The sequence below is a fragment of the Cervus canadensis genome, chromosome 7 (assembly GCF_019320065.1).
Source record: "Cervus canadensis isolate Bull #8, Minnesota chromosome 7, ASM1932006v1, whole genome shotgun sequence".
NCBI lineage: Eukaryota > Metazoa > Chordata > Mammalia > Artiodactyla > Cervidae > Cervus > Cervus canadensis.
Window position 1 is genome coordinate 23,827,321 of NC_057392.1, and position 27,912 is coordinate 23,855,232.

At 47.1% G+C, this 27,912-nt stretch overlaps 1 protein-coding gene across 8 annotated transcripts; it reads left to right on the plus strand.

Moving 5' to 3' along the window:
• Positions 1-449: 449 nt before the first annotated feature.
• On the plus strand, positions 450-27,911 carry FBXO25 (F-box protein 25). Of its 8 annotated transcripts, XM_043474666.1 has the most exons (12): positions 485-602; positions 771-987; positions 11,004-11,144; positions 13,574-13,677; positions 14,773-14,822; positions 17,026-17,118; positions 18,785-18,878; positions 20,374-20,558; positions 21,487-21,669; positions 22,834-22,977; positions 26,590-26,616; positions 27,199-27,911. In XM_043474666.1, the coding sequence occupies exons 3-12, from the start codon at positions 11,011-11,013 to the stop codon at positions 27,286-27,288; spliced, it is 1,104 nt and encodes a 367-aa protein (XP_043330601.1). In that variant the 5' UTR covers positions 485-602; positions 771-987; positions 11,004-11,010; the 3' UTR covers positions 27,289-27,911. The 8 variants fall into 8 exon arrangements, with proteins under 8 accessions (XP_043330600.1, XP_043330602.1, XP_043330603.1 ...); XM_043474665.1 differs by lacking the exon at positions 771-987 and having other exon boundaries at positions 450-602; XM_043474667.1 differs by lacking the exon at positions 771-987 and having other exon boundaries at positions 450-602; positions 21,490-21,669.
• Position 27,912: the final 1 nt, after the last annotated feature.

Below are 27,912 nucleotides of genomic sequence, written 5' to 3' on the forward strand. Positions count from 1 at the left end.
GCCCCCTTCTCCTCCTGCCCTCAATCTTTCCCGGCATCAGGGTCTTTTCAAATGAATCAGTTCTTCGCATCGGTACTTTCAGTGACTATTCAGTGCGATCTTAATATTTTAATATTAAACTCAATATACAAGGTAATTAGGGGCACAGGGTATTTGGGCGTAAAGTGAAGCTACAATCAGGAATTTCAGATGGTTTCTGGGCAGCGGTTGGGTTGGAAAGTTGAGCAGGTGGGGGTGACCGGATCTGCAGTCCACACGGCAGTCAGGACCCAGGTACCCACACCCTTTAGGGTACCTAGGACCCCGCAGCGCCGGTACCCTCCGGCCCGGGCCGCACCCACTGAGAACTGGCAGTCAGCAGCTCTGGGTTAGGGCAGGCGACGCCCACTGCGCATGCGCGCGCTGCCTACTCTTGGATCAGGGTAGCAACAGGGCCTCGAGGAGCCGCGCCGGCCAATCAGCGCGGCCGGGGGCGGGGCTTTTCCGTGGCGCTCCCGGGTAGGCGGCAGGCAACTTCCGGCAATAAAGCCTGACGCTCCGCCGTCAGGTGCGGGCTGAGGGCTTCAGAGCGCCAGGTGGGGCCGGGATCGTCGGCGCGCTAGGTAAGGAGTGCGATGCTGCGCGCGCCTGGTGGGGACTGTAGGCGTTCGCGCGTCAGGTGGGGACCGAGGCAGCCTGTCGGCCTCAACCCCGCGCCCACTCTCCGCGACACGCCGTCCAGGTTCCTTCATGACCCCGCCCGGTCCTTAGCCGTCTCCCGCCCTCTACAGGTCGGCCCCCTTGCCCACCGCCCCTCGCCCTCCGTCTCCGGGATCCCAGTCCCTCGGCCCGGCGTCTTGTGATTCCGCCCTCCGGCTCCGCCCTCCCCAGGCCAGACCCGTCCTCCCGGCGTCAGTCGTCTGCCCTCACTGGGCTCCGGCCCCTCTGCGGTTGCCTTCTTGTTTTTCTTGAGCTGACGCCTCTGCATTTTGCATCCTTCTCTTCGCGGTAAGCTCCGCTTTGCCCATTCTCCCAGCCCTGGCCTGCTAAGACTCATCTGAAAGGAGTCCTGAGGAACCTTTCTTTCCTGCCTCTCGCAAACCCTTCCCTCCAGCCCTAATCAGAAATGACTCGCGTTCTCTTTTCTTTCCTATTCCACTTCCCCTCTTTCGGGACTGTTTTCCGTTTCCTTATGGCATCTGTGATTATATCTCAGGCCTTCTTATGGTAAATCCCGTTTCTGATCCCCAGCCCTCGATTTACCCCTGCTTGATCTCTCTGGATAAGATTCTTCCACACTTAGAAGCCATATTCATGTTTTATCTGTCAACATTATTTGGAAGTCTTGTAAGGAAAAGAAAGCAACAGAAAAAGTCGAATGCTTATCAAATGAAGAATCAGTCATTCTTATCTAAGAACAATGGAAATTATTTTCTCAAAATTGATGATGAAAGATAAATACTGGAGAAGAAACTCCTTTGCCAGCTTTTTGTCTACATAGGAAACTGCCTTTTATTTTCGTTGTAACTTGTTCTTGTTCCTAGTATATATAGCAATAGCTCTTGCTGTACAGTTACAGTTTTTATTGTTTTGAAAATCAGTTTAGTGATTGAGATAAGTACTGTTACTCCATTTCCTTTCCATCTGACTTTAAGAAAAACAGCAAGGTATATGTAGCCTTTTAAAACTTATAGCTCTGTTTCCTTTCATATGTTTTCCTTGTCTTGTGTTTTATATTTAGATCAACCAGTACTTTCAGTTCAGTTGCTCAGTGGTATCCGACTCCTTGCAACCCCATGGATTGCAGCACACCAGGCCTCCCTGTCCATCACCAACTCCAGAAGTTTACCCAAACTCATGTCCACAGAGTCACTGATGCCATCCAATCACCTCATCCTCTGTCGTCCCCTTCTCCCACCTTCAGTCTTTCTCAGCATCAGGGTCTTTTCAAATGAGTCAGTTCTTCGCATCAAGTGGCCAAAGTATTGGAGTTTCAGCTTCAGCATCAGTCCTTCCAATGAATATTCAGGACTGATTTCCTTTAGGATGAACTGGCTGGATCTCCTTGCTATTCAAGGGACTCTCAAGAGTCTTCTCCAGCACCACAGTTCAAAAGCATCAATTCTTTGACTCTCAGCTTTCTTTATAGTCCAGCTCTTACATCCATACATGACTACTGGAAAAACCATAGCTTTGATTAGACAGACCTTTGTTGGCAAAGTAATGTCTCTGCTTTTTAATATGCTGTCTATGTTGGTCATAACTTTTCTTCCAAGTAGCAAGCATCTTTTAATTTCATGGCTGCAGTCATCATCTGCAGTGATTTTGGAGCCCCCCAAAGTAAAGTCAGCCACTGTTTCCTCTGTTTGCCATGAAGTGATGGGACCAGATGCCATGATCTTAGTTTTCTGAATGTTGAGTTTTAAGCCAACTTTTTCACTCTCCTCTTTCACTTTCATCAAGAGGCTCTTTAGTTCTTCTTTGATTTCTGCTAGAAGTTTATTACTTTACATCATATCTGATGTATGACATATAAGCCAAAAAATATAAGGGGAAAAAACCCTGCAGTTTTATGACATCTGTTTTTATATGGTGTCCTGGAATTACTGTTATAAAAGTGTTGTGATAAAAAAAAAAATAAAAGTGTTATGATAGAGATGGATGGTGGTATCCAGGAATTGCTGTCATAACTGTTGTACTAGAGATGGATCGTAGATTGAGATTCCATAACTGTAAATCCCAGCTCCACCAACCTTGGTGCCTCAGTTCCTTCGTCTGTAAAATACAGATTTAAACTCTTAAAAGGGGATTGTAACATTTCCTGCCTTGTAGGGTAGTGTAAGGACTAAATGAGATAATAAATTGTCTAGAGTAATGCCTACCCCATACTGAGATCTAGTAAATGTTTGCTGCTGTTATCATTAGTTAACAGAAAGTTAATGTTTTGAAGGAAAGACATTTTTTGGTTACTTGTGATTCTCTTGTGCAGGAGTTTGAGCTGGTAAATGAAGTTGATGAAGTCCAGTTCTCTTGCAGTGCTTCACCTCCATGTCCTGCTGTATAGAAGAGACAGCAAGGAAAAGTTTATGATAGATAGCCCCATATGCTTTCTGACATTAGTTGGTAAAATGTGCATAATATTGCAGATTGTACCAGCTATTTCACAAGAGTAGCCACACTTTGAGTCGCTACTCTTACACATTTAATAATTTTCAGGAGTAATTTCTAGTTTTTATTTTTTTAATTTGGAAATTATTAAAATAAAAGGTAATTTTAAGTAAATTTGTAAAATGCTAGCAGTTCAGATCTTTTAGTAGAACAGATAGATATATTTCCATACAAGATGATGGGTTGTCATCATTCCAAAAGTTTAGCAATACTGTTTTTCAGTATGCAGATTTGTTAGATGTCTCACACTGGGAACATTTTTGGAAATTTGAGAGCCAAGTCTTTCACATTTCAAGTCATGTTTTTTCTTCTTTTTCTTTTCCCTGATGGCTTTTTTTTTGGGGGGGGGGGTTGTTTAGTGTTTGTGATCACTGTGCTTCCAGAATCTCTGCTTTAGTTTATGAACTAAAGCATAAAGATTACGTTTGAGTATTATATAAGGTTATATATTGTAATAACCTATGATGGAAAAGAATATGAAAAATATGTATATGACTGAATTACTTAACTATGCACCTGGAGTTAACACAACATTGTAAATCAACTATACATCAATTTTTTAAAAAGGTTATATGCAAGTATAAAGCATAAGTATAAAGATAATTCACATTTCTAGGATGGAATACACACATTTGTTTTGAAACAAATCTTTTACTCTGTGTTGAAAAGAAAACCCATGGAAATGTACTATTATTATTTCCATGGTCCATTTAGCTGCATTTCACTCCCTAGCAGCTGAAAAATTAAGGCCAAATATATTTGTTTCTCACAGAGTTGTTAAAGTCACTGTGATTATCTGTCGAGTTTTGGTAGTTGTAAAGGAATCGATTATCTTACTGGAAACCCCAAGATGACTCTTAACTTTACAGTAGACACTTTGTGTAAATGTTATAGGGATTGCTTGTGAGGCCTGAATATAAATGCATTAAGTGGTGAGTGGGCATGGTATTCACATAGGCAAGTACAATGTGTGTTGTAAAGTCTTAAAATATTTTGATAGCTGAGGTGTTGACAAGAGGTTTCTATAGCTTAAGTAGTTATTCTTTCTGCCTCTTTTCTCCCCTTCAATTTATCCTTCAGACCCTGGCAAATGATTCTCAAAATAGCACTGCTCACATTGCTGGATTGCTCAAAACTTTTAATTACTTAGAGAATAAAGTCCAATATCTCTGATAGTCAACATTCTCCATCTCCTTTTCAACATACCTGCCAGCCTTGCTGTAGATTTCTCTATTTCAGCCAGCCTGTTCTGCTTATTCTCAATCATGTTGCATGTATTCTTGTCTTCATATTTTTCTCACCCATCATTTCTGTGATTGGTATTTTTTCTTTCCTCTCCATTCACTTAAGGTCTAACCATGCTCCAAGGCTAAGCTCATGTCCTCATTTTTCTTCAGGCATTTCCCAGATGGTTTGCTTTTTACTCAGAATTTCTTTTAATCATTCTTTCTTCACTCACTCAGTATTCATATTACAAGAGTGCATGTATACATATATATATATATGTATTTTTAAATGAGAAACCAAGTTTATTAATTTAACTATATAAAAACTTCTAAATTCTACAAGAAAGGAAAAAACTAAAATAATAAATTTATTAAACCTGTGAGCTTACAAATCATAAAAGAAAAAAGAAACAAATACTGGGGATAATTCTTCAACTACATCAGGAATCAAATAATATAGGTTAACAATGTCACCATTTCTGTCTTTCACATCAGCAAATTGTGTTCTATAAAAATTGTCACATGGTTAATACATGTTCACCTAAGAAAATAAATATTGAAAATAAAAATGTCTCAAAGAAAAAATAATGTGCTTGAAATTCAAACATGAAATCACTTGAAATTCAAACATGCAGATGTATTCACTGTTTACATTTTGTTTTATCTGCTTTTAGATTTTTTTTTCTGTGCACACATGTATAAACTTGTGCTCACATGTAGAAATACACAGAAGTATCACATATATTTTCCTAAAACTTGCTTCTTCCACTTAATATACTATGAATATCTTTTTATGATAAGAGATATTCACACAATTATTATTTACAGTCGCTTGCATCCCTGGTGTAATAACATATATTTAACAAAGCCTCTTTTAGATATTTTAATTGTTTTTAATTGTTACAGTTTGTTCCTGTTAAAAAATTCTTCAAGGGACATTTTTTACATAACATCACCCCTACCAGTTTTACTGAGATATTAGTGACATATAGCACTGTATATGAAAATGCTGTGAAAGTGCTGCACTCAATATGCCAGCAAATTTGGAAAAATCAGCAGTGGCCACAGGACTGGAAAAGATCAGTTTTCATTCCAATCCCAAAGAAAGTCAATGGGAAAGAATGTTCAAACTATCACACAATTGTACTCATCTCATACGCTAGCAAAGTAATGCTCAAAATTCTCCAAGCCAGGCTTCAACAGTCCATGAACCGAGAACTTCTAGATGTTCAAGCTGAATTAAGAAAAGGCAGAGGAACCAGAGATCAAATTGCCAACATTCATTAGATTATAGAAAAAGCAAGAGAATTCCAGAAAAACATCTACTTCTGCTTTATTGACTATGCCCAAGCCTTGACTGTGTGGATCACAACAAACTGTGGAAAATTCTTCAAGAGATGGGAATACCAGACCACCTTTCCTGCCTCCTGAGAAATCTGTATGGAGTTCAAGAGGCAGCAGTTAGAATCGGACATGGAACAACAGACTGGCTCCAAGTTGGGAAGGGAGTATGACAAATCTATATTTTGTCACCCTGCTTATTTAACTTACATGCAAAGTACATCATGTGAAACGCTGGGCTGGATGAAGCACAAGCTGAAATCAAGATTGCTGGGAGAAATATCAATAACCTCAGATGTGCAGATGACACCACCCTTCTGGCAGAAAGTGAAGAGGAACTAAAGAGCCTCTTGATGAAAGTGAAAGAGGAGAGTGAAAAAGCTGACTTAAATCTCAGCATTCAGAAAGCTAAGATCTTGGCATCTGGTCCCATCCCTTCATGGCAAATAGATGGGGAAACAATGGAAACAGTGGCTGACTTTATTTTCTTGGGCTCCAAAATCACTGCAGATGGTGACTACAGCCATGAAATTAAAAGATGCTTGCTCCTTGGAAGAAAAGCTATGGCCAACCTAGAGAGCATGTTAAAAAGCAGAGACATTACTTTGCTGACAAAGGTCCGTATAGTCAAAGCTATGGTTTTTCCATTAGTCATGTATGGATATGAGAGTTGGACCATAAAGAAAGCTAAGTGCCGAAGAATTGATGCTTTTGAACTGTGATCTAGCAGAAGACTCTTCAGAGTCCCTTGGGCTGCAAAGTCAATTGTAAAGGAAATCAGTCCTGAATATTCATTGGAAGGGCTGCTGCTGAAGCAGAAGCTTCAATACTTTAGCTACCTGATGAGAAGAACTGACTCATTTGAAAAGACCATGATGCTGGGAAAGATTGAAGGCAGGAGGAGAAGGGGACGACAGAGGATGAGATGGTTGGATGGTACCACCTACTTGATGGACATGAGTTTGAACAAGCTCCAGGAGTTGGTGATGGACAGGGAGGCCTGGCATGCTGCAGTCCATGGGGTGGCAAAGAGTCAGACACAACTGAGCGACTGAACTGAACTGATAGCACTGTATATAAGTTTAAAAAAATTCTTTTTTTTGTATTGGGATTTAGCTGATTCGCAATGTTGTGATAGTGTCAGCTGAACAGTGAACAGTGAAAGTATCAGGTGAAGTCAGCCATACATATACATGTATCCATTCTCCCCCAACCCCCCTTCCCCTCCAGGCTGGCACATAACATTGAGCAGAGTTCCATGTGCTGTACCATAGGTCCTTGTTAGTTGTCCATTTTAAATATAGCAGAGTGTACATGTCCATCCCAAACTCCAAAACTGTGTCTTCCCTTCACCCTCCCCCCATCCTCTCCAACCATAAGTTTGTTTTCTAAGTCTGTGAGTCTTACTGTTTGTATCATTTCTCTTTAGATTCCACACATCAGGGATGTCCTATGATACTTCTCCTCTCTGACTTAACTTCACTCAGTATGACACTCTCTAGGTCCGCCCATGTCGCTGCAAATGGGATTATTTCATTCCTTCTAGCAGCTGAGTAATATTCCTTTGTATATATGTACCACATCTTTATCCAGGCCTCTGTCCATTGCTTCCATGTCTTGGCTATTGTAAGCACTGCTGCAGTGAACATTGGGGTGCATGCATTTTTTCAGATCATGTTTTTCTCCAAATATATGCTCAGGAGTAGGATTGCAGAATCCTATGGTAGCTTTATTTTCAGTTTTTTAAACCACATGTTATATGTAGAGCATGACGGTCTGATTTACATACATCACAAAATGAGTACCCCAATAGGTTTAGTGAACATCTATTATCTCATATAGATAAAACAGTAAAGAAATAGGAAAAAAAAGTATTTTTCCTCATGATGAGAAGTCATAAGATTTGCTGTTTTTATAGCATTCATATATAATGTACAGCAGTTTTAACTAGCTTATTGTACAGTACATCCATAGTACCTGTTTATTTTATAACTGTAAGTTTGTGCATTTTGACTGCCTTCATCTGCACATATATTTAAATGTATTTACATATATTGTATGTGGAGGGGGCTTTCATTTTTTTTTTTTTTTTTCAGTTCATCAAAAGAGTATACTGGTATACCTTTAGGGAAGGGATGCATAATGTAACAACACATTTCAATTCAGTTCAGTTGCTCAGTCATGTCCGACTCTTTGTGACCCCATGGACTGCAGCACACCAGGCCTCCCTGTCCATCACCAACTCCTGGAGCTTGTTCAAACTCATGTCCATCAAGCAAGTGGTACCATCCAACCATCTCATCCTCTGTCGTCCCCTTCTCCTCTTGCCTTCAATCTTTCCCAGCATCAGGGTCTTTTCAGATGAGTCAGCTCTTGGCATCAGGTGGCCAAAGTATTGGACTTTCAGCTTCAGCAGCAGTCCTTCCAATGAATATGCAGTACTGATTTCCTTTACGATGGACTGGCTGGATCTCCCTGCTGTCCAAGGGACTCTCCAAGAGTTTTCTCCAACACCACAGTTCAAAAGCATCAATTCTTTGGCGCTCAGCTTTCTTCTTAGTCCAACTCTCACATCCATACATAACTACTGGAAGAACTTTGACTAGACAGACCTTTGTTGGCAAAGCAATGTCTCTGCTTTTTAATAAGCTTTCTAGGTTGGTCATAACTCTTCTTCCAAGAAGCAAGTGTCTTTTAATTTCATGGCTGCAGTCACCATCTGCAGTGATTTTGGAGCCCCCCAAAATAAAGTCTGTCACTGTTTCCACTGTTTCCCCATCTATTTGCCATGAAGTGATGGGACTGGATGCCATGATCTTAGTTTTCTGAATTCTGAGTTTTAAGTCAACTTTTTCACACTCTTTCACTTTCATCAAGAGGCTGTTTAGTTCTTCTTTGCTTTCTGCCATAAGGACGGTGTCATCTGCATATCTGAGGTTACTGATATCTCTCCCAGCAATCTTGATTCCTGCTTGTGCTTCATCCAGTCCAGCTTTTCTCTTGATGTACTCTGCATATAAGTTAAATAACCAGGGTGACAGTATACAGCTTTGACATAACTCCTTTCCCAATTTGAAACCAGCCTGTTGTTCCAGGTCCAGTTCTAACTGTTGCTTCCTGACCTGCATACAGATTTCTCAGGAGGCAGGTCAGGTAGTCTGGTATTCCCATCTCTTGAAGAATTTTCTGCAGTTTGTTGTGATCCACACAGTCAAGGTTTTGGCATAGTCAATAAAGCAGAAGTAGATGTTTTTCTGGAAGTCTCTTGCGTTTTTGATGATCCAACGGATGTTGGCAATTTGATCTCTGGTTCCTCTGCCTTTTCTAAATTCAGCTTGAGCATCTGGAAGTTCATAGTTCACGTACTGTTGAAGCCTGGCTTGGAGAATTTTGAACATTACTTTGCTAGCATGTGAGATGAGTGCAGTTGTTCAGTAGTTTGAGCATTCTTTGGCATTGCCTTTCTTTGGGATTGGAACAACTCATTTAGTCTGTGTTTATGTATTTGTCATTGAAGAAATCGTATCTTGGACTTATTGGCAATATTCTGTACGGTTGCCACTTGACTCTTCTAAAATGCAGTTTAAATATGATATTGAAAGATACTTTGGCAGTTGTCAGAGTGGTCCTAACAGATATTTTTCTCTTGTTTGTGTTTTATCTGGATTGACTGGACATGGGTGGCGGCTTTTGCATCTCAGGGTGATCTGTAGTTGTGAAACAGGAGTGTAATATGAGCTTTATTAATGTACTGTTGAGATTTAGGAAATTATTTTTAATTATTTTCTAAAGCAAGGATTTAAATTAAATAATATATGACTAAAAAAGGTGTGTTCTGATTATTAATTAAGCAAGGTTTTGAGATCCTCTTGGTATGGCGGAAAATTACTTCATACATTTCATGTTGGGCACTTGTAGTTAACTCAGGAATATTGTTGAAGGCTTAGAATTTCTCTCTGAAATTTTTTTGTCTTTTTTAAGCCCGTATAAATGCCTTTTTAATAGCTTATTTTTTGTGAGTTATATTAAATATATTTGGGAGATGGTATTTAAACACTTTAATCTCTTGTGTACTCTGTGATATGATGTGTGATATTAGGGAAATACCCCAGATTTACTTTGGACATGAGGTTAATTTAACACAGTTACTCTATTGAAACTTTCTGTTGGATTATGAAGTACCTTTTTGTACAGCTGAATACAATGTATACTTTTAAATTCTTACCATACTGGCTTGTTTATCACACTTACCTCTCTGTTGATTGTTTCTTTCTTGAATCCATTCTTGTCTTGCATTGCCACTTCCGCTGCATCTGTGGCTCTTCCTTTTTGGTGTCCTTTCTTGGCTCATCTTCATCTGCCCATTCCTTACATGTCAGTGAGTCTTAGAGCTTGTGGCTTGACTCTCCTTGTCCCGCTTGGTCTGGTCTCTGTCTAAGATGTGGTTCCTGTGGTCATACTGTCTGGATGCTGATGGTTTTCCTACCTTACTCTCTTGCCTCACCCTCTCCCCTGAGTCATGGATCTGCTTGTGTTTCATTCATTCTTCCATTCATTCAGTGACTGGTGAGCTCCCTATGTGCCTGGCATCGTTCTGGGTATTGGGATACAGAGTTGAACAAGACATGGTATTTTCTTGAGGAAGGCAGGTGGCAGCCGTGTAATTTCAGAGGACACTCATTACTGGGAAGACTCGAGGTGCTGGCAGAAAGACTGAGTAGCTTGAGGTCTTTGTGAAGCTCAGATCTGGTTGAGTCACCTCCCTGCAGAGGTCCCTGTGTTGACCACTCTGAGTCCTCAGAGTGCAGTCCAGCTCCTTTGAGTCGTTTGCGCTGGTGGCCTCTTCATTCTCATGCCAGCCACTCCCCGCTCCTCCCCTTTCGTGGTCAGCTTCACCAAACTCGACTGTGTACAGGGCTGAGCATTAGTGTCTCATGTCCTTTGCTTCTAACTTCTGAGTGGATTTTCTGTTGTGTCATTTCCCCCTTTCTTCCTCACTCTCTGACTGCTTGTTCTTCAGGTATGAGCTGGGATGTCAGCCCTGGGACACCTTTCATGGTACATGCAGGATTGAGCTAGGAAATCCACCAGTCCTCATCTGTCTTACCCTGTTAGGACAACTGAGGACTGTGCTATCTTCACCGTCTTATCTTTCTGTGTAGCCGGTGTGTAAGGCACATACAGATATTTAAATAGGATTGTATTCATTAAAATTAATGAACACATGTTCTAAATGAAAAGAACCATATCAGTTACACATTTTTAACATAAAGTAACCATGTTTTATAGGCGAACTATGCCATTTTTGGGCCAGGACTGGAGATCTCCTGGATGGAGTTGGATCAAAACAGAAGACGGCTGGAAAAGATGTGATGCATGGAGCCAGGAACTTGAGGGAGAGAACAGCCAGTGTGACATTGGCCACGGCATGTGAGTCTAGCTCAGCAGAGCCATGGTGTCTCCCATCCAACATTGATGTCGCGTCTGCTGAAGCCCCGTGACTTACCAGTTGGCTGAGAATCACCCCCAGACAGGCTGGTGTGAGGAGACAAGTTATTAGCCAGAGTCTGAGCCTGGTGGAGTGCTGGTGCTCACACACAGATGCTGCTATCTTCTTTTTATTTAAAACGTTTACTACTTACAGCTTTCTGAGAGATAGGTGTTGTTATTATTAACCTCCCATTATAGCTGAGGATGGAGAAGGGAATGGCGACCCACTCCAGTGTTCTTGCCTGGAAAACCCCACGGACAGAGGAGCCTGGCGGACTACAGTCCATGGGGTCACAAAGAATCAGACACCACTGAAGCGATTAAACATGCACGCACAGCTGAGGAAGGAGAAGAAATGAAAAGACGCAGTGCTGGTGGCCTACGTCCAAGGTCCCTAATAATGGCTTGCGCCAGATGGGAGAGGTTTCTCTTGGAGGCCTGAGTGGCGCTGTGACTTTGCTCGGGGCTGAAGTGACGTGTCTTGTTGCTCTGCGGGTCCCAGAGTGCGGCCTCACGTGTGTGGTTCAGGGTGTAGCTTCCTCCTGGCGGGAGAAGGGAAGAGGGAGACGCCTGTCCCCACCTCACGAGCTGGTGTGTGAGCGGCTACGGTGGCTGGGGGCCGTGGTCCTCCCCAGATGGAAGTGAGTGATTGCAGACGCAGGAGCAGGCTGGCGGGCCGTGGCGAGTCACTCATAGTCCATGTCACCATTGTCCTGCAGCGCTTGGGAGTGGGAGGTCTGGGGACCTCTTCCTCCAGAGACTCATGGGTCTTGCCATGGATCATACTGCATATTTTTATCTGACATTGACCTAATTCTCAACTGTGTGTTTTGAACTGACAGCGTAAGTCAGACAGCTTAAGTGCATAGGTGTCTGTGCTTTCTCCTATACGTTTGTCCCTGGACTGTTCCTTCAGATGAGGGGCAGTCTGGCGGCCTGGCCCTCCCAGGGCAGAGTTTGGCAGAGCACACGTGGGTGTGTCTTCCCAGGGCCCCTCGCTGCTCTCGCCCAGCCAGACGTGACTCTCCGGGGGCAGAGAGTCGGGTGTGGGGGTGCCGGGCAGCTCCCTCATCCCCCGCACCGGGTTCCACTTCTCTGATGTCTTTCTGGAGAGCAGTGTGGTTCCGCTCCTCCTGGGTACCCTTGTGATTCTCATTAGCGAAGCTGTTCAGATTGGAGAGCTTCTGCCTTTAGTGCTTGAATCAGTGACAGCAAACTCGTGTGAGACTCAGTGTGAGATACAGACAGGATCATCCAATTTCTACGAACTGGTGTTATTTAGCACCTGTCACTGAATGTTAAGTTGTTTGTTTTTGGTAAGTGCTCTTCTGCCTGTCTTGATGATTTACAGTTCTTGCCAGTGTTGTTTATGTCTGTTCTGACAGTGATGCATGCATTCATTTGGCAAATTCAGCTGTTTTTTATTAAAAGTGAGTTCGGGTTAGTGGATGGCGCCTGTGTACAATTTTCTTGTCAGAGAGTGGTGGCGAGGAAGCCAGTGGTGTGCCCTCCTTGGTTTTGTGCATTGGTGCTTGGACCTCTGCTGGCCAGGATCTCCAGGGAGCCCCTCTTTGCCACCAGCTGGAAGGCTGTCCAGGGTCACTGTGCTGAGAGTAAGCATTGCGTCATCTTCGCTTTTGAATTTTTTTTCTTTTTAACTACAAGGAAGATGTTTTTTTTTTTTTTTAAAGAAAGTGTTTTCAAGTTGTTTAGTTATCACCTTATGATTTTATTATCTTGTTTCATCCAAAAGAAAAAAAATGGGAAAGCTTTAAATTACATGTATTTCAGTGGATAAAAGACATGTTTTACTTCATCTGGCTTCAGTTAGAGGCCTTAATAGGGAGCATTATTTGATTGATGCTTCGTATGGATACGTGCCAGTGCAGTAATGTTCTAGTTGAGTCTTTGGAAACGTGGGGACAAGCAGAAATGTTGGGTGTTTCCTCAGCATTGGATCAGGGAGACAGCAGATCATTAGTATCAGGTACTTTTTTCCAGAGTATAGATTATAAATATAAGTTTTAAAGTCTGAAATGACCTTGGTTGAGCATGTCAAAATCCTTAGGAGATTCTAAAACATGTACATCACTTCCTGATACAACTTTCTGATAAGAACCAGGATAAACCTCAGATTTCTCAGAACAAACAAAAAACTTAGATATTAGCCTTGTAATTTCAAGCGTGTGATTTGTTGCTTTGAAAATTAAGTGATTGCCTTCAGATTTTAACATGATTTTTATTTTGGGCTCCTGAATTGTAAAAGTATTGTCCAAATAAACCAAAATTTATTTATTTATTTTACAAAAGAAAATCCAAATGAAGAAATCCTTTAAAAAATATTTTAATAAAATATATCTTTGTTTCAGTATCTTAAATAGTGAAGATGAAGAAATATTCAGTAATGAAGAGCACGAATATGCATCTAAAAAAAGGAAAAAGGACCATTTTAGAAATGACACAAATACTCGGTGTAAGATCATTTTCGTTAATAATCTCATGATTTTTGCTTGTGGACTGTTTTGATAAATTGGATTGTGTTGACAGTGCTGTTCTAGGGCAAAAATTCTGATCCAGTTACGTAAGCAACAGTGTGTCCAGAGGTGGTCAGACTTGGGGGTCAGAGTCTTGTAACTCTGCCGTTTGCTTGACTAAGTCATCAGTAAGATTTACAGCAATGAAATAAAAGACAGGAAAACCCACAGAACAGCCTGTCTGAATGTTGAATTATGTGTGTTTAGTCGCTATGTCCTACTCCTTGCGAGCCTGCCAGGCTCTTCTGCCCATGGAATTCTCCAGGCAATAATACTGGAGCAGGTTGCCATTTCCTCCTCCAGGGGATCGTCCCAACCCAGGGATTGAACCCTGAACACGTCTCCTGCGTTGCAGGTGGGTTTTTTACCACTGAGTCACAGTAGTGATCCTGAATTCAGGTCTGTTCACTCCCAAGCAGTGAAACTGACCTTTAGAGGCCTTGACACTGCTTTGGTGCAGGAGACACTGCTGGTTCCGAGCAGGAGATAGTCGCTATCAGAGCTGGAGTCTGTAGGCAGGGTGGGCGAGGGCCTGGAGATGGGGCGGCTCTGAGAGAGTGCCTGTGCGTGTGCTCAGCCCTGAGTCGCTGAGGGCCTGTTAGTGCGATCAGTCGTGCGCCCCCTGGAGGCTCCCATGGGCAATGTAGTCTCCATCCTTGAAACTGGGACGTGAGTTACGTGGAAAGTGTATTTAAATGGAATATCGTATAGGGACAATGAAAGAGGAAGATAATTTTTATTAGGGTATATACAAAATGCACATTTGTAGCCATTTATATTTGGAGATGGCTGAAGTCACTGGTGACACTATTTTCTTCTAAGTCATCAAGATGTGGCCATGCCATGTCATCTTTCATGCAAAGACGTTTCAGCACTTTGTAAACTGATGTTGGGAGGCGAAGCACGTGGCCGAGTCAGGGGTCTCCTGTCCCCATGGCATCCGACAGTGTTGTTACACGTGCAGCTTTTGAAGCTCCTCAAAATCTTCATTTGGTAATGAGTCACCAGATGTTAAAAACAAATTCTTATTCTAGGTTTTTATCGTGAAAATTGGATCTATGTCCACAAAGAAAGCACAAGAGAAGTAAGTATTTTGTTATAAATAAGAGTATATTTTGTATTGCTTCTGTTGGATGTCTGATGTCACCTTAAGTAAATTGTTTCTTTTGCAGTATCAAATCAGTGTCCAAATTCTGACAGGTGAAAGCTTTATGAGGGTCTTTCAGTGCATGAGTGTGTGTGTGCCTCTGCGTGTGTGTGTGGTGTGAGTGTGTGCGTGTGTGGTGCATGTCAGTGCCCTGTACAGCTCTGATTCAGCTGAGGGCTGTTTCAGAACAAGTAGGGGCCCGTAGGTGCTTTGATATTTTCTCCCCGCCCTCCCCGAGCTGTTCAGAAGTGGGCTGCTGTTGCTGGTGAGGCTGTGTTTTGGCCCCCGTGTGTTCTGGAAGGGTGGGAACAGCTTGTAAACCCTCATTTATTTGTAGAGCAGTGAAGGTGGTGTTGGTAGTTAAGTTGGAATCTGCAAAAAGCCGTTCAAGCCCTGCCATCCCCCTTTCTTGATGGAAGGTGTGGTCTGTTCACCTCAGCTGTCTGTTTCCTTTTTCTCTGCTTGGTGTCTGGGGAAGCTTGCTTCCATCTGTAGCCTGAAAGACTCTTTTGCTTTTGCCTTATTTTGCGACAATTGGGGGAAATGATTTGGGAGGAGTCATTTAGCATGTGTTAGACTGTTGGCGTGACTGAAGTGTTCTGGCAGTGTTGGTAGTTGATGTTCTGAAACCAACCCCATTTCCTAGAAGCTTAAGGGTTAGATCCTGAGACAGGGAGATAATCCGACCTGTTTGGCAGTAGTTGCTGTTGTTAAATGGATGTGTGCTGCGGGGAGAACCTGTGTGAGCTCATGAAAGACTCCAAAACAGAGTAGATGTCCTGCTTTGGCGCACATGAGGCAGAAGGGGAGGGGGCTGTGAGGCTTCGGATGCTGCTGGGTCCGGGGAGCAGGGGCACAGGCAGGCATCTGGAGGGCCCCCCTCTCTCCACGTAGCATCGCACCTTTGGTCTTCTCCTCTGGGCCCATCAAGAGTCTGCTTGTGCGGTGCATGCATGCGCCTTCCAGCCCTGTTGTGAGATGGGTGGCTGCCCGGGAGGAGTCCGTCACACCGGTGTCTGGATGCTGTTCACTGAGAAAGAGAAACGTGATCGGCTGTGATGGGTTTCGTATTATGACCGACGCGCCCTCCGCAGCCCCCAGGGAACGTTCTGCAGCTAGTGGTGTTGAGCATTTGCGATGAGTGTGTCTTGTTGACTTCTCTGCACCTTGAGGCTGCTGCGGTTTGGGGGTGTGTCTCGTGTCGAGATAAGGTGTCCCCGGCGCTGCCCCGCTGGGCCCGCTCCTGTCTGTGTGTGAAACGCGAGGCGTATCTGTCTCCTCATGTTTTCTGTGATTATTCCGCACTTTATGCTCACAACTCTGAACTGAAAACCTCTCTGTGTTGTAAGTGTTCAAAAACAGGGATAAAGTTTAAAATGTTTTCTGAAACCTAGGGTTCAAATCGCTACAGCGCTTAATATACAATATGGGGCATATCATTAAGGAAAAACATCTTTGCAGTGTTTCTGGTAATAAAAAAAAGTCAGGTTTCCTTCGTGGTCTTTGACTCTTGAACCCGTGAGCCTTATTACCACATGCTTGGGTTTTGGGGTGCTAGGCCCCCTGTTCCCAGCCTGAACACTGCCTGTTGTCACATTCCATCGCCTCCAGCCCTTTCCACCTAAACACTGGTATGCAAACCTCCGGCCCCACCCAGGTGCCTCCGGCCTTGATCCTGAGTGGCTGGACGTACACAGGACTGCATGCAGAGGGATTGAATGGCAACATGTGTGTTCATAGAAGAGGCCTTTTTATAGTGGCCAAGCATGATTTATGTATTTGTAGTTGCACAGCCTAGAATACATCTGGTTATTTTATTATTTTAGGCTTAATTTTGTCCTCCCCAAATGCATGTCAACAAAAGAAATTGATGAGTATTTAATCAGTATTTACCTTTGTATCTACAGTGGTGTAAAGTGTCAATGTGTATACATAATTGATTATACATAAATGACAGATTTAGAATGGCTTTCATTTTACTCAAAAATTAAATCTAAGTATGGAATAAATCATAGTAAAAATGACTCTCCTTTGCGAAAATTAAAAAAAAAAAGTTGCACAGATTAATTCCCGTTAGCTGTCTGTTCATTTTGCCTGGTTGGCTGATTTGATGTATCATAACTCATGTCTGTTTTTCCAGAGACACGGCTACTGTACTTTGGGAGAAGCTTTTAATCGCTTAGACTTCTCGAGTGCGATCCAGGACATCCGAAGGTTCAATTACGTGGTCAGGGTGAGTGTTCATTTCAGAGCCACCGGAGGACACGTGGAGTGGTTGCGCCCTAAAGATTATCATGTCCCATGTTTAAGATGCTTTGGGCAGCTGCGTAAAGCTGTGCTTGTTCCTTGTGGAGAACCATGGGGTGGGGGGTGGGGATCAGGAGGAGGAGGACTGAAGCTCCCTCCAGCCTACCTCACGTGTCATGTTGGCGACAGAAGGAGAGGCGGGCGTTCCTCTCAGGACTTCTTACCCGGTGGTCTCATATGCATTTTCTACTTGGTGTTTTTCCCAGAGCATGAGCCCTGCTTGGTAGAGGGGAGCAAGCGAGTGGAGGGAAGGGAATTGATACAGAACAGAGCTGCATAGAAGCCTTATTGTGTTAGTGATACATTTTTAGAAGAAATTTTTACCTTTTCCTGCATTCAGAAAATAAGAGATCTCACTATATATTCCATTTATTGTTTGTTTTTACTTGCCTAGCAAGTTTACTCACCTGACTGTCCTAGGCCAAGCGTAAGTGGTGAGTCATGAAACTGTCAGTTGGGATTTTTAATAGTGCCACGAGGCTGTGGTAGACACTCCCTGTAGGGGCCTGTAGGAGTGCTCCTGTCGGGACAGAACGCTGGCTGGTTACGTGACCTCCAGCCGGGCCTGGGGTGTGGTTTCTGTAATCACTGCAGCACCGGGCACGTGTGCATAGACACACTAGAGTTTAGCGGCATGATCCTCCCCAGCATTACCATGTGATTGTCATGTTTGTTGTTTTGGCCTCCACAGTCAACAGCGGTGCGAGTGTGTGCGCGAGTGTGTAAGTGTGTGTGAGTTGGCACTTTCTCTGCTCCCTCTGCAGCTGACAGAGGCAGCAGGGAGGGCTGGAAAGGAGGGATAAAGAACCCCTTTTCAGAGACACAGGAGCAGATGTGATCCGGGTTCTGGAAGGTGTTTACGGCTCACCCAGAGGGGCTCAGATTGCTCAGGAACAGTACGGGCAGCAGTGAACGGGTGTGTGTGTGCAGGTGCGGGTCTGACCAGCACCCCAGACAGGCATGGCCTCAGTGAGGGCCTGCGCGGGCACAGCAGTTGCAGGATGTGAGTGGGTGGGGATGGGCTGACACAGGTCTCCTGAACCGGTGTGCACAGAGCTGGGCGTGGGGCACTGGAGACTCCTAGAGATGAGCTGTGTTTGTGGTAACCGGTGTCCCTGACGTGCAGAGGGGAGGGGCAGCTCTGTGGCCGAGAAGCCGGCACTACTGCCGCGTCCCCCCCTGGGTCCTCCCCGCCAGCCTCCCTGGCGGCCACCAGGACCACTCCTCCCTCAGAGCCGAGGAGGGATGCAACGGCTTCCGTGTGCTGAGAGCAGCCCGCCTCTGACAGAGGGGGCGCCCGGGAGGCAGGTGGACATTGGGGCCGGATGGACCCGCAGGAGCAGTGGGACAGATGTGCTGGGGGGCCATCAGGGGAGGTCTGGCTCCTGTGAGGCTGGGGCAGTCAGAGGAGAGGGCAGAGAGTGCAGCAGGGGCGGCCAGGACACTGGCCGGGGCTGGAGGGTGGGGGTTGAGCAGCAGCCGTACCTGCATCCTTTGCTTTCTTCTCGGGTCACTGGGGTGGGGAGGTGGGCTTCCCTTCAGAGGTGATGCTCACCTGTAACCCCTCCCCATCCCTCCCCCCACCCTGCAAGCTGTTGCAGCTGATTGCAAAGTCCCAGCTGACCTCGCTGAGTGGTGTGGCCCAGAAGAATTACTTCAACATCTTGGATAAGATCGTTCAGAAGGGTAAGGCGAGGACTGACATTTTTAATGATCTCAGTCTTAGAAACTTAGTACAAGGAGACTGGATTTTCTTTCATTTACCGCCAGTATTAATGATATCAAATAATTTGATGGGCTCAGGTTGGCCGCTTGGTACTTGATGTTCTTAGTATTGTTCTTTAAAAGATGCTTTTGGACACAGAATATATTGTAAGGAGAAAGACATGGGATTAAACCCATGCTTCCTGCAGTAGAAGTGCAGTCTTAACCACTGGGCTGGCAGGGAAGTCCCTGAGAAAGTAACCCTTGAGTTTTAAACGGACACTTACTGCTTCATGGTTAACTAGCCATAGCTCACTTTCGCTATATAGTGATTCTGTAATTAGCAAGGTTGTGACTTAGTTCTTAGGCATCAGATAAGCCTGTAATTTTCTTTTTAACTTAATGTTTGTCTTGATTAGTTAGTGGCCAATAGTAAATGGAACTTTAAGAGTTTATGCATATATATGCCATTTTAACTATCAGTTCTCTTTATGATTAAGTATAAAAGAAAGTAGAGATGGTTTGAAAGACAAAATTGTAGACTCAACCCCAAGTACACTATCAGACAGCATTTGGAAGTTTTCAATTTGGAAGTTTTCGAATCTCGTCATACTTGCGATACCTCAAAAATGATGCCACTTTGGATATGCAGTGAAATTAAATCATTATTTTCTCTTTGTGGTGAAATGCACATAAAACACCATCTTTCCTGCGCATCTCGAGTGCACAGCTTGGTGGCACTGAGCATAGTCACATCACGGCAGCTGTCCCCACCACAGTGGTGACACGCTGTCCCCCCCCACACTAATCCCACCTCCCCTGCACCCACCATCTACTCTCTGTGAATGTGACTATTCCAAGGACCTCATATTAGGAGCATCAGACAACACTTGTCCCTTTGTGACTGGTTCTTATCATAAGGTCTTCAGGTCTCATGTGACACATGTCAGAATTTCTGTCCTGTTTAAGGCTGAGTAATAGTCCATTGTGTGTATAAATCACATTCTGTTTGCCTGTGGCATCTGCTGAGAGGCCCTTGGGTTGTGAAAGCAGGTCACTTTAGAAATCATTTGACTTATTTATTTATTTTTGGCTGTGCCGGGTCCTCGTTGCTGCACAGGCTTTTCTCTGGTTGCAGAGAGTGGGGGCTCCTCTCTAGTTGTGGTGCATGGGCTTCTCATTGTGGCGGCTTTTGTTGGGGAGCGCAGGCTCTAGGGCTCTCAGGCCTCAGTAGTTGCAGCTCATGGGCTCAGTAGTTGTGGCTTCCAGGCTCTGGAGCACGGGCTTAATAGTTGTGGCTCACAGGCTTAGTTGCTCTGAGGCATGTGGAATCTTCCTGGATCCAGGAGCAAACCGTGGCTCTCCTGCATTGACAGATGGATTCTTCACTGAGCCCCCAGGGAAGCCCGAAAGCAGGTCATTTTTAACAGTGGGGGCTGACTGTATTGTTGCATTGTTTCGTTTTTGTTTATTCCAGTTCTTGGTGACCACCAAAACCCTCGCCTGATCAAGGATCTTCTCCAAGACCTCAGCTCCACCCTGTGCATTCTGATCCGAGGAGTGGGGAAGTCCGTGCTGGTGGGAAACATCAACATCTGGATTTGCCGATTAGAGACTGTTCTCCGCTGGCAGCAGCAGCTGCAGAATCTTCAGATGACTGAGGTATGTGCTTTCTGGACTGCAAGTGAGTAGTCTCTGCTGTTACATCACAGAAGCCATTGCTACTTCTAAGTGTATGTGGAAGACTGTCACAGCTCTTCCAAAGGTTTTTTTCTCTTTATATTTCATGAATACATATTAAACTGTCGTAAGATGGGTTCAGGCCTAAAGACTCTCTGATGGCTTATAGGTGTCACTGGAAAGACAGTGGGGATGGTAATTATTAAAAACAGCTGTTCCTATGGGTGATGAGGTGGTAAATTAATTTGCCTTGACAGCAGATTAGATATTTTAGGCTGGAATAACATTCGATAAATTAAGACGGCACCGTATAGTAGTCACTCTGTTCACCTGCTGTTGCTTCTCAGGGTTGGTGTTTTCATCTCCACTTCTTGCTGTCTTTGATGTTTTGTGTTGATTCTGATAACTGGTTTCACCAAGAGAAATGTTGACCCCATTCACTAAAGTGTCTTAGGTTGTGTTTGGTTTATCTGTGGTTGGGTTCAGAGGTGACCTTGGGCCATGTATTTGCCATGTAAATGCGGGATTTATAGGAGTGGTGATTCCCTAGTTAAGGCCCTGCAGTTAGCAGGGATGATCTGACAGTACGTGTCCCGGCAGCCTCATTCCTGTGGTCAGGGGCTTGTGCTGTGAGGGCCACTCGCCTGTGAGACACTTAGCACGTGGGGCATGTCTGCTTTCCAGACCTGGCCCAGGCCATGCGCCCCAGGTGCTACTGTCCCCGAGTCCCCGACATGCAGCGACGCCACGTCGCCCAGCGCACGTGGGGACTAGGGTGTCGGTGTCCGGGGCCCCAGGTGCAGCCAGGGCCGCCGCAGGGTGTCACCTGGGAGGAGTGGGGAGGCAGCAGATGTTACTGTGCCCGACGCGCTCCTGCGTCGCCGCTGGAGTGAGTGTGGGGCCCTCCCAGCAGGTGGACAGCGGCCTGACGCTCAGCGACCTCCCTGTGCACATGCTCAGCAACATCCTGCACAGGTTCTCGGACGGGTGGGACATCGTCACCCTGGGCCAGGTGACCCCGACACTGTTCGCCCTCAGCGAGGACCGGCAGCTGTGGAAGAAGCTCTGCCAGTACCACTTTGGGGAGAAGCAGGTGAGTGGGGCTGTGGCCCTGATGGCCGAGCCTGGCCGCTTCAGGGAGTGGACTGGAATCACTGCGGGAAAGCTTGCTTTCCATGGGGAGAAAGCCATAATTTTAAAAACGGCCCAGAACAGAGCAGCAGAACCGGGGCAGAAACAGGGCAAACTGCCCAGAAACAGGGCAGTTTCTTCCTGTTAAGGACGGGCCATTAGTCTTTGCTGTAACTGGAGGCCCCTCTCCAGGCGGCGTGTCCCCTCGAGACTGAGGGGTAGGCGCCTGCTCCCTGCACCTTGCCCTCCCAGGATGGGGCCAGCTTTGGATTCCGGTGGATGCTGTGTGTCTCCCGGTTATCACTGCCCCTCCCTGCCACCCCCGCCCTGTGTGGTTTCTGGAGCGCAGCACCGCCAGCTGGGTGTCCATGACACACGCAGCAGTGTGCCGGGCCAAAGCAGACAGCCTTGCCCCAGGGAGGCCCCAGGGAGGGCCAGATGTCATGTGTCTCCTCAGACACAGGCTCGCAGACCTGAGGGGTCACGTACCTATCCAGGAGAAAGTCAGGTGGTGGGGGCAGCGAGCAGGTTCCCGCCTGAATCAGAGGGTGAGAGGTTGGGCACAGCCAGGCCGCGGGGCCACCATGGTTGCCTTCTCCTGGGGGCATGGGGCTCACGAGCAGAGGGTAACATTGTGAGGAACCGTGAAGATGCTGCTGCACTGGGCAGCCCCTGGCCACCCCTAAGCCCACCTGCTCAGCACACCATCCATGCCTGTTCCTCCGAGGGTGTGGTCGCTGCCCCACAGGGTGTGAGGTGCTGCCTCCTGCCATCTCTGGGGCCCAAGACGCTGAGCATCTTTTCGTGTGCTTCTTTGCCTGTTTGTGTGTCTTTCCAAATGCTTTGCCCATGTTGTATTTGGATACTTTCTGCATTCTGGTGACAAGTCCCTGTTAGACACAATACATGTAACTTATTTTTAACTTAGTAGACATCATGGACATCACTCCAGATAAAAACTTTTAAGTCTGTTGAACAGCTGCATGGTATTCCATTGTCTAGATTCAGCTCGAATTTATTTTCAGATAATTGAATGTTTCCTGCAGCGTGTTGCCTTTTAAAATTGTTGTGCACATGACACTGCTATGAAAGTCATCTGATTCTGAACAGAAGTCTGTTTGTCTAGTTTTGTAGACACTTGATCCTTTCAGAAAAAGGTCACGTGGAGTGGAAGCTGATGTATTTTGCGCTTCAGAAGCACTACCCCACCAAGGAGCAGTACGGAGACACCCTGCACTTCTGCCGGCACTGCAGCATCCTCTTCTGGAAGGTAAGGAGAGCACCTGTGCTCCCGGAGAGAGAGTCTGTCCCACTGAGTGTAGTGTGATGACATGACCGTGTCTTTCTAGGGACTGTCCACTCGAGTGTAGTGTGTGATGACATGATGGCGTCTCACCAGGGATGTCCACCCAAGTGTAGAGTGTGATAACATGATGGCGTCTCACCAGGGATGTCCACCCAAGTATAGTGTGTGATAACATGATGGCGTCTCACCAGGGACTGTCCGCCCGAGTGTAGAGTGTGATAACATGATGGCGTCTCACCAGGGACTGTCCACTCGAGTGTAGTGTGTGATGACATGATGGCGTCTCAGCAGGGATGTCCACCCGAGTGTAGAGTGTGAAAACATGATGGCATCTCACTAGGGACTGTCCACCCGAGTGTTCAGTGTGATAACATGATGGCGTCTCACCAGGGACTGTCCACCCGAGTGTAGTGTGTGATGACATGATGGCGTCTCACCAGGGACTGTCCACCTGAGTGTAGAGTGTGGTAACATGATGGCGTCTCATCAGGAATGTCCACCCGAGTGTAGAGTGTGATAACATGATGGTGGCTCACCAGGAATATCCACCCGAGTGTAGAGTGTGATGACACGATGGTGTCTCACCAGGGACTATCCACCCGAGTGTAGAGTGTGATGACATGATGGTGTCTCACCAGGGACTATCCACCCGAGTGTAGAGTGTGATGACATGATGGTGTCTCACCAGGGACTGTCCACCCGAGTGTAGAGTGTGATGACATGATGGTATCTCACCAGGGACTGGGGCCAGGGGCAGGTTCACCAAAGCAGAACTGTGGCTGGACCTGAAGGGGGCCACCCACCGCGTCCCTGTGCAGGATGGTAGGGCAGGACCTGTCCCCAGGCCGTGAGCACGCTGCCTGTGCGGCAGCCCGAGTCCTGGCGGGCTGCTTCCCCCTGTTCTCACGGCTCAGCTGAGAGGAGGGTCGGGATCCCCGCCTCTTCTAGAATCAAGGGAGGGCATCCCCGTCCCCCATTCTTCACACTTGGCCTCAGCTCACTGTCAGGACCCCCAGCAATGGTGCCTCCAGGGGCTTCTCCTCAAAGCACAGCCCTGGAGCAGAGGAGAGGCCCATGAAGGCGCCCAGGCTCCTCGTGTTTTTTTGACCCAAACTTAGCATGTCTGGTCCTTGTGGAGACTGAGCTGTGTCCGCAGTTGTCAGGCCCATCCTCTTCCTCTCTGGTCCCTTCCTCTCCCGTCTGGTCTCTTCCTCTCCAGACTCTGATGAAAACAAGTTTCTGGGGGAGGGACGGGTGCTTCTGTTCACCTCCTCTTAGAAAGACCGTTTCCGTAGTTTGCCTTGAGTCTGAGTCTGTTTAACTTTGTGAAGTTTGACTGGGGAGAAGGGTGACAGGCGGTCTGCCCCGCCGCTCCGTGTCCTCCCATGGGGCCATGGGGCCGCGTGCCTTCTGCCTGGTCTGAAGCACTGTGGCTGTTTTTTGTTTTCTGTTTATCTGTAATTTGTTGACTGGATTATGTGGCAAACTCTAAACTGCTGAAAAACAAATGACTGCTTTAAATTGTTTTCATTTCAGGTTATTTACATGGTAGTGTTGTTTTTTTGCCTGTACCCCTGTGGTTGTACGGTGGGAGTCCCCGTGTCAACAAGGCTTTACTGCTGGTGCTGCGGGGGCAGCCGGAGACCATGTCATTTCTGACTTGTTTTGGAGCATGGCACGGCTTGTTCTGCACAGTTAACAAGAGGAAAGGTGTTGGGTGGCTGCAGTGGTGGTTCTGTGAAGCTGCTCCTCCAGGCCAGGGGCTCCTCACGCTCAGTCTTGCCAGGGTGCTAGCGGGACAGGGGTGAACCAGTCAGCCCCAGGGCCACAGCACACAGGGTGGTCCCAGACATGTGGCAGCTTCAGGGCTGAGTCAGTGGATGAGATCTGGTCGCTGCTCTGAACGATGCTTCCCCCGAGCAGATGGTTTATTCCAGAGACACTGGGAGCAGTGGTGTGTCCCCCCTGGACAGAAGTCTCTGACTTTGCATGTGGCAGACCATCTTAGACCGTCCGAGAACACTGTCTCTGATGTACTGAACTGAGAAACACCCTTGCTACTTTCTGTGCTGGCATACAGATGTTCAGGTGAAGTATCAAGAAATAGGGACTTTCTGGATGTTTAAAAATTGAGAGGTGATTTTTTTAGGTTTCCAGAAGAATTTGCCTACAGATTCTTTTGTTTATGAAAATTCAGAACAAGTGTCTTGTTGGTCTTTGGGCTCTGAAATGTTGTTCACAGTCTTGCCTTGAAGGCTGAGCGCCTTGACCTCTGTGCAGCCTTGGGGACTGGCTCTGTCCATCTGTGAGGTCACAGAGCAGGTTTTTCTCCCAGAGGCCATTCCACTTTCTTCTGAGTCTATGGGTGGAAATTGAAAGAAAAGACGAGTGTCTGGAACTTGTGGTGGACCCTGCTGCCTGTGTCGGCTCCTGAGCAAGCCCCCCAGCTGGCCACCGCCCCTACCCCGCTCCCCCCGACACAGCTTGGCCCCCTCAGGCCTCAGCCCGGTTTCTGGAGCCTCTGTGAGGGCAGGCCTGCTGCGTGGAGGCTGCATGGTGGGGCGATACCCTGCTGTGCCGATGCTGCCCGCTTCCCACCGGACCTGTCCTCTTCCACACACGTAGGCTGGGGCTCTGCTGCGAGCTCACGCCGCCGCCCCAGCTGCCCCCGGCCATCCTGTCTGACCTGGCTTCACTCTCTGGACACTGTCAGTTTTTCTACTTGCCTTTGGGGGAATGTCGGCAAGGTGAAAGGAGGTCTTGGAGTGGTTGAGTCACCTGTGTGCACGCAGGCCCAGCTCAGGTCTGTCTGCCTTCCGTGGGGTGGCCCTTCTGTGAGACTGCTGTGCTCCCCCCACCCCACTGTCCTCTAGCTGTTTTTCAGGGAACTTCAGCTAAAACCAGGTGTTGAGTGGGCTGGAAGCCAGACAGAATGAATCCTGTCAAAGGCAGCAATCGCAACTGTGTGTCCATGTGTCCACTGCCAGGTCCACACTGCAGGCGTGCAGCAGGGGCCGGGAGGCCACGGGTCCCGGCTGTGCTGACAGCGAGCCCCGCGGACACCCGGGCTGTGGCGAGGGTGGGGCAGCCAGCGGGTGGCGAGAGGGGCAGGTTGGTGCTGACCTTGACTTGGAAACCGTGGGTGAGCAGGAAGGAGCTGGCTCCCGGGGAACCTGCATTGTTCACTTACTCCCCCAGAGCTGGCTCAGACTGCAAAGAGGGAGTGAGTGGGCTTCAGGGAAACCTGCTGGGAACGTTCCCGGTGTGAGCCGCTGTGCTGCTCTGCGTGTTCTCAGTGAAGTCGTGACGGTCACTTGGCTCTGCTGTCTCACCAGCTGTGGGCCCGAAGCTGGAGGAGGTGGAAGCCGCGTCTGGTCCCAGATGGCCTGCGGGTCCTCTGGCTTCCAGCTGCTGCGTGGAGCCCGGGGGCAGCGCTCCCCTGTTCACTGCCCAGTGATGTTGGTCGTTTCCATAAATGATTCGTGTTCAGCCTGAGTCCTGGTGTGGCCTGGCTCTTCCTAACCCTGTTTTCCCTTTTTTCCTCCCTTCACTGCTCTCCTCCTCCGCCACCTCCAGGACTGCCGCCTTGCTTTATTACTCGAGGTACCTCCTCTCTGCCTGAGTCTGTGTGCGTCCCCGGGGGGCTGGGCCGATGAGGCCACGGCCTCTGCTGACGTGTGACTGGCCTTCCTACTTGGCCACCATCGGGGTCCCTCGAGCTGCCTTTAGACCAGAGGGAGGGTGTAGGCTTGGCTGGGGGGGAGTCCTGTCTCCAGACACTGGCCTAACTGGCCCCCAGGTCCCGAGGCTGTTCTGACACAAGCGAGCCCTGGGTGTTTCTGCCGGGGGACATGGTGCTGGGCCCTCAGGGGAACGTGGGTGGGTGGTGCCCGGCACAGTTCCAGAGTGGATCCTGGCCCACCGTGGGCGGAGGGGGCAGCGTGACCAGGACGGGGTCGGGGCTGGGGAGCAGGGAAGCGTGGGCTCCTCCCGGCCCCCAGACTCGGGCGCCCTGTCCCCCACGCACTGGCACGGGGACTCTCCCCGCTGAGCAGCCACGTGTCCCTAATTCTCGCTGTCCGCATACCTGTGCGGTGGGGTCCAGGTGCATTTAAGTGAATGCCTGGTGACTTTTGAGCTGTCTTCCCTCCCGGCACGTGCGGTAACGCCCTGCCCCTCCCACAGGACTCGGGCCACCCCTGCACAGCCGCCGACCCAGACAGCTGCTTCACACCTGTGTCCCCGCAGCACTTCATCGACCTTTTCAAGTACTGAGGGCCTGGCCGGGCCCACCGTGACCTGGAGCCTGCGTTGGAGAGAACGTGAAAGGGCCTGTGGGCAGGGGCGCCTATGGTTTCCACCTCTGAAACCAGGTCAGGGAACCCCGGCAAAATCATTTCTGCTTCTCTCTTTAAAAAATTATTCTAAGCACATTAAGATTTGGAACTTTGTGTATTTGTAAATATGGTTCAAAAAGTGTGTTTTCAGCACTACATCCTGTGCTGAACTGACACTAACAGCCAAGAAGACTATGCCTCTTAACTCAAATGATGGTTTCCCGATTTTGTAGTGATTGGGGTGAGAGTAGATCACTGATCCTTGTAATGACATTGTACAGAATATTTATTTTTCTTAAGATGTATATTAACTGTATTGGTTGTGTCTGCACGAGTCTTCTGAGATACAGAAGGATCCAGGGAAGTATGTGCCTGTCTCCTGGATGCTCAGCAGTGGGTTGTGAATTGTGCAGATGGCTGAGACCCACGAGGGCGAGTCTGGGGCGCCTCATGCCCAGCGCTGACTGGCAGGGCCCTGACCTGGGGGAAGCCTGGTGTGGCCTGTACCACACTGCTTGGAATCCTCTTCTAGCAGAATAATAAATCATGTTTGTCTACCTAT

Coding starts and splice junctions, on each gene's coding strand:
- FBXO25 (XM_043474665.1), top strand. CDS start 11,011: ATGCCATTTTTGGGCCAGGACTGGAGATCTCCTGGATGGAGTTGGATC. Junction 22,978..26,589: donor GCAGCATCCTCTTCTGGAAG/GTAAGGAGAGCA, acceptor CGCCACCTCCAG/GACTGCCGCCTTGCTTTATT. Junction 26,617..27,198: donor GCCTTGCTTTATTACTCGAG/GTACCTCCTCTC, acceptor CCCCTCCCACAG/GACTCGGGCCACCCCTGCAC.